The sequence below is a fragment of the Oratosquilla oratoria genome, chromosome 2, assembly GCF_046742065.1.
Source record: "Oratosquilla oratoria isolate Oo_2021 chromosome 2, ASM4674206v1, whole genome shotgun sequence".
NCBI classification, from domain to species: Eukaryota; Metazoa; Arthropoda; class Malacostraca; order Stomatopoda; family Squillidae; genus Oratosquilla; species Oratosquilla oratoria.
In genome coordinates this window covers 36,244,702-36,251,557 of record NC_134778.1, presented here as the reverse complement: position 1 = coordinate 36,251,557, position 6,856 = coordinate 36,244,702, and the positions used below count along the sequence as shown (strand labels likewise).

At 45.8% G+C, this 6,856-nt stretch overlaps 1 protein-coding gene across 1 annotated transcript; it reads left to right on the top strand.

Moving 5' to 3' along the window:
- Positions 1–1,683: 1,683 nt before the first annotated feature.
- On the top strand, positions 1,684–3,081 carry LOC143033878 (uncharacterized). The gene is made up of 2 exons (XM_076199485.1): positions 1,684–2,546; positions 2,790–3,081. The coding sequence occupies exons 1-2, from the start codon at positions 1,837–1,839 to the stop codon at positions 3,079–3,081; spliced, it is 1,002 nt and encodes a 333-aa protein (XP_076055600.1). The 5' UTR covers positions 1,684–1,836.
- The last annotated feature ends 3,775 nt before the right edge of the window (positions 3,082–6,856 follow it).

Sequence of the window (6,856 nt, the reverse complement as noted above, 5' to 3'; positions counted from 1 at the left end):
ATCGGCTGAGAAGAAACCTGCACAGCGAAGCTATAGCGGTAATCCCCTACCACACTCCTGGCCAAATGGCCACTTCCGGAAGGGAGTGTGTGGTTGGACATTCCGCATAAATCATCGGAAATTCAAAATTCCCGGCTCTGTGCAGGTGGCGCAAGCGTCTACAACCCCACCTCCCCCTCCCTATCCCCTCCCTTCTTACTCGGCTGCACGGATTGAGCCGTCACTTAGCATCGCGGAACCAGACGAGTCGGTCACTCAACAACCCACCTTCTTTTCATGCAGGTAAGTCTGGTTCCTGCTCGTGCTCGTGTTCTCGTAGGGAGCTCTACCTGTTCTCCTGCAGTTTTTCCCCTTCGGTGTTGTGTCCAGACACCTTTGGGACACCCCGTCTATGATTACCATTATTCTATTTTCAGACCAAACGCTTGTGTGTGGAATCCGGCTGCACAGCCAGGATCTCGTCAGACGGCCACCACGACCTCTGCTCCCGCCATACCCCTTGTTTCTCACAAGCTGGCGTTGTGTGCAAAGCGCGGGTTGAGGAGATTCGTGCTGCTCCTCCCAAAACCCGTTCCAAGCTAGCTGCCCTCGAACTCCTTCGGGAGGCATGGCGCAGAGCTCGGAAATTGAAATCCGCTGACGACCCCCCCCCCTAGTGTGGGCGGATCCGGCGTTAGGCGTGGAATTGGGGCTCGTTCGCCCTCGCCATCCGTCTCCCTATGTCTCCGAGACTTCCGTTGGTGCACAACCTGGGCCTCTCGGAGTACAAGGGGACGAGTCTGATGTTGCGGAGTATGGTGTCCCCGAGCGTCCTCAGGCCTCTCGGCAGCCCCATACATCCGACCATCAAGGGTCCTTAAAACCCTTACGGCTTGCTTTGTCAAGCACCCCCACGACCTCTGCTCCCGCCATACCCCTTGTTTCTCACAAGCTGGCGTTGTGTGCAAAGCGCGGGTTGAGGAGATTCGTGCTGCTCCTCCCAAAACCCGTTCCAAGCTAGCTGCCCTCGAACTCCTTCGGGAGGCATGGCGCAGAGCTCGGAAATTGAAATCCGCTGACGACCCCCCCCCCCCTAGTGTGGGCGGATCCGGCGTTAGGCGTGGAATTGGGCCTCGTTCGCCCTCGCCATCCGTCTCCCTATGTCTCCGAGACTTCCGTTTGTGCACAACCTGGGCCTCTCGGAGTACAAGGGGACGAGTCTGATGTTGCGGAGTATGGTGTCCCCGAGCGTCCTCAGGCCTCTCGGCAGCCCCATACATCCGACCATCAAGGGTCCTTAAAACCCTTACGGCTTGCTTTGTCAAGCACCCCCACGAACTCGTCTTCCTCCCTAGTTCACTCGCGTGAACCCGGCAGGAAATCTCGCTCGAAAAAGAGGTCTGCCTCACCGAGGTCCAGGACGCTCAGCTTGTCCCCACCCTCCACAGCCTCTCCCCCCAACTCACCCTCCCTTCCTCGCTCTCCTTTTCCTCGCCGTAAATCCCACAAGGGCAGGGAGCCGGAGGACGAAACGAGGGGAGAGGGAACTCTGGCTGCCCAAGTGGCTGCCCTCCTTCCGTCCCTGATAGTCCCAGTCATTGAATCGGCCCTATCACATTATCCGGCCTTTCAGGCCGCGCAAATCATAACGCACCCCTCTCCAGAGCAACCTCCTATTGAACCTACGGCTCTAGCCCCCCTCCCACTCTCCCTCCTGGTCCTTCCCTCCGCCCCTCCGTGCCGGCGACAGGTATAGGACTAGAAGGCCCCTCTCAGGAGGAACCCCCCAATCAGACGTCCGTCGGGTTGGACGGGGTGGAGGACCACTACAGTTCTTCTTTACCTTATCCTCCTACCATGACGGACTCTTTTGAGTTCCGCCCCTTCTCATGGTGTGACCTTCCCCGGTCCTGGGAGTACTCGTTTGGAGAAGGCCACAAGCTAGTGGCCTGGTCTCCCGACTACTCGCTACCGGAGGGCTGGAGGAGGAGAGATGACGTTATCCTAAAGTGGGCCAACGACGAGGAGGGGGCTAAGGTTCTATATAAGATTCGACCCCTCTCCGCCCCGGCCTCCACGCCCTCCAGGATTTCCACCTCTAACACTCTGGACGCATTAGGTGCTCTCCTGGAGAACCCTCGTTTAAACCCTGATGGGCATATGTTTGTCGACAGGTCGGGGGACTCGCCGGCGGTAGCACTCTCCCCAAACGCCTGGTTCCCGCAGGAGAAAGGGGAGAAGGCCTTAGACATCCCTGCTCTCTTCGAGCGGGCCCAAGACCAACCCAAGACGGTTCCTCCTCGACGGCATATCCCTTCATCATTCCCCGTCGTCCTGCCACCACCCTTCGCGCCGGAGGGCCTGCGCGATTGCTTATGGCACTCGGGCAGGGACCCCGCCCTCCCCCATCAACTTAGTGAACCGGAGGCTAAGTTGCTGACGACGGAGGCCTCGACCAGACAAGACCTTGCCTCTACCATCTCGACCGTCACGGCAATCGCGATGATGAGGAACTGGCTGACGACGCTCGCCACGAGCTTTGAGGACTTCCCGCGGGAAGAATTGAGGTGAGTGGGATATTTCAATCTATACAGAGGGTCCAGACCTGTCCTGGCGAGAGACGCTCAGGTAGCGTCTTCACCCAGGACGGAGCCTCTTGACTAGCGCCCGAGGACGAGGTCGTTCGGAAACGACCTCGGCCTCGCATATGTTATACGTTCTACAATTGAGCGATGTGACTTTATTACACCCTCCGGGGATCGGGATCCTTCTCGCCCTACTAATTTGATTCGCGTGTTTTCTGTATGCAGACACACCCTGGCGGCACTCTCTACCGTGGCAGAGGGTACAGCCAACATGGCGTCATCAGCCCTACCCCCAGCAGCGAGGGCCTTCACCGCGGCTCGTTTGGCAGCTCGTCAGTCTGCAACGCGGTCGGCCCCGGAGATAGCTCGCCGGGGCGTGGTGAGAGCAGCTCCCCTTTCCCGTGGTCTGTTCGACCAGGAAGCGACAGACCGCGTCTTCGCTACGGTCCCGACCGTCATCCAGATCCAACAACCCTCCCAACCTTCGGAGACACGCGATAGTGACCATCTCCGCTAGCACAGTTCTGGACTTCCTGTCTTGGCTAGCTGACACCACCAACAGGGCACCGGCGACGATCTCGGCTCACTCCGCAGCCCTCGCTGATCCACTCTGCTTCGGCATGAACATCAGAGTGCCACAAAGGGAGCGAAACCTTCTAATGAAGGGGATCCGCGCCTCGAGAGAGCCGAGACGTCAGCCGGTCCTAGCCTGGTCCTTGCATCGTGTTCTGCAGTACCTGACGTTCGAAGGGACCATCATGGAGGGGGAACACTTCCTTCAACGTGCCGTCTTTCTGCTCGCCCTGGCTACGGGTTATAGGGCGTCACAGCTGGCGGCGATCACCCGCCACCAGTCCTTCTCCAACCTGGAGGAGGACTGCTCTGCCCTAACTCTCGCTCCATCACCTACATTCCTAGCCAAGAATGAGCAGGCGGACGACATGATTGGCCCTATCAGAATACCATCCTTCCTGGAGGAAGGAAACCCACACCCGCTGTGCCCGGTCCGTGCGTTTAAAGACTACGTGGAACGCACGGAAGGGGTGTCCGAGGATCATCTCTTCTACAATTCGAAATCTCGGAACCCCCTAACCCCGAGGTCCCTGGCGCGTCTACTTTGCCGCATTATAGAGAAGGCCGACCCGGGCCATGCCCCCCACGCCCACAACATCAGAGGCCTCGCGGCATCGCTGGCATTTCTCCGCACCCACTCTGTGGAACGGGTGCAGGACCTCGGGGGCTGGGCATCAGCAACTTCCTTCAAGACACGGTATCTCTACCACTCGATCACCCCTGTCCCATGTGTCGCCATGGGAACGGCTCCACCCCTCTCTTCGCAAAAGAAGGGGGGCAAAGGGCGACCGAGGGGTAGGGGAAGGCCCAGGAACCGCTGAGCAAGATACAATATTCTACATAGAATTTATGCACTATGTAAATTGTACAATATTATTTTTATAAAAAATAAACAAATGAATATATATATATATTGATATTGATATCGATATAAGTACTTGATGCTTTTTGTCTCCCCTCTACTGAATGATAAGATGAATAGTCTCCCATACGAGACACACGTAATAACGGCTTGAGCCCTGTCCTCGACTACAATTTGGGCTTCACCTTCTCCTCCCACCTATCCTCGTCTCATGCTTAGCTTCGCTGTGCAGGTTTCTTCTCAGCCGATAATACTTCTTTGTCGCGGCTAGTGCCGCTTAAATTGTTTTTATCGGCTTAAGAAACCTGCACAGATTTAGGGTCCCTCCCTCCTCCCACAGGCGAAGCCTTCATTTCTCATTGAAGTGACGGCTCAATCCGTGCAGCCGAGTAAGAAGGGAGGGGATAGGGAGGGGGAGGTGGGGTTGTAGACGCTTGCGCCACCTGCACAGAGCCGGGAATTTTGAATTTCCGATGATTTATGCGGAATGTCCAACCACACACTCCCTTCCGGAAGTGGCCATTTGGCCAGGAGTGTGGTAGGGGATTACCGCTATAGCTTCGCTGTGCAGGTTTCTTAAGCCGATAAAAACAATTTAAGCGGCACTAGCCGCGACAAAGAAGTATTATTACTGGCTTCTTAATATGACATTGTTAGCTTTTTTCAAAACTAATCATTATTAGCACGTATTATAGTGATCATTTATAGCAACTACTAATTATGTTATTATTAGTATTTACTAAACTTTACATCATCAATATAATTAAAACGTGTCATTATTGCTACACATTAACATTATTATTAATATAACCTTTTAAACATGTAAACATGTGATTATGTGTACATAATACATGTATTATAATAACATGTGAATAATAACATATAATAACATGTGAATATGTGTACATATTCAAGTTGTCATTATTAGTATATACCAAACATTAATTATCAGAAGACATTAAATTTATTATTTATGATACATTCTAAGTTTGTCATTATTAGTACGTTCTAAACTTGTCATTTATTAGTACAAATTATAGTTATCATATATAGAACCTTCCAAAGTTGTCAGTTTTAGTAATTTCTATACATTCCATTATCAATTCATTCTAAACTTTTCCACATTAAAGTTATCATGAATCTTCTAAGCTTATAAGGTATCATTAAGTATGTCATTATTCTAAACTTGTGATTCTTAGTATATTCTAAGCTCGTTATTATTGGTACATACTAAATTTTTCATTAATAATACCTTCTAAATTTGTTAGTATTAGTGTATTCTAAACTTGTCATTACAAGTATATTCTAAACCTGACATTATTAGCATATTCTAAATTTGTCATTATTGGTATATTCAACACTTGTCATTATTAGTAAACATTAAAGCTTGTCAATTGTATATTCTAAACCCTCATTATTAGTACACATTAGTTATCACTAACAATACTTTCTTAAGTTGTCATTGTTCGTAAATTCGAAACATCACTATTAGTAAATACTAAACATATCTTCTTTGGTATTCTAAACTTTATTAGTATACATTGAAGTTATCATTACTAGGACCTTGTATCCTTACCATTATTAGTATATCCTACACTTGGTAATGATAATATATTCCGAGTTTATCATTATCCTAAACTTGTCATTATTACAATATTCTAAATTTTTGAGTATTAATACATATTAAAGTTATCATTAGTAGTGTCTTCTAAACATGTCATTGTTAGTATATTCAAAATTAATGAAAAATTTAATTCATGATAACATGGGAAATTTATAGAAAATCTTTAATGTGTACTAATAGTGAAAAATTTAATGTGAAATTTAATAGTGAAAAATTTACAAAAAACTAGTAATGACATGTTTAGAATATACTTTTAATGATAACTTTAATATGCACTGATAGTAACAAGTTTAGAATATACTAAGAATAACATATTCAGTCGGAACTATTGATGATAACTTTAATATCAAATGTATATATAATAATGAATATTGTCGATAGGACTATTAATGATATATACAACAGTAATCAATAATCAAAATTTTAGAAAATTATATTTGTAATAACTTTAGTGTTTTAATAATGACAATTTTAGAGAGTTCTACTAAATATCTTTGATATGTACTAATATTGAATAATTTGATCTGTATTAACAATGAAAAGTTTAGAATATACTAACAATGACAGCCATAGAATATCAGCATAATGTATATTAATAGGGACAAATTTATGATATTCTAATTATGACAAGTTTAGAAGGTATTATTAATGATAACTTTAATGTGTACTAGTAATAACAAGTTTAGAATATACTAATAATGACAAGTTTAGAAGGTACTATTGCATGATAACTTTAATGCGCACTAATAATGAGAAGTTTAGAATATACTAATAATGACAAGTTTGGAAAGCACTATTAGAGATAAAATCTATGTGAAATGATAATGAAAAGTTTAGAATATGACAAGTTTACATGTTAATGAAAAATTTAATATATAACAAAATGAGATATTTAGAAAAAAACGTATAGCGTTTAGCAGGTACTATTAGTAAAATCATTAATGTGTACTAATAATTACTTTAATGAGTACTAATAGTGAAAAAAATACAAAATACTAGTAAAAACATGTTTAGAATATACTTTTAACGATAACTTTAATATGCACTAATAGTAACAAGTTTAAAATATACTAAGAATAACATGTTCAGTCGGAACTATTGATATCAGAACTCAATAAGAAGTTTAGAATATATTAATGATGAAAATTTTCGATAGTGTACTAATAATCAAAATTTTAGAAAACTATACTTATGATAACTTTATTATGTTTTAATAATGGCAATTTTAGAAGG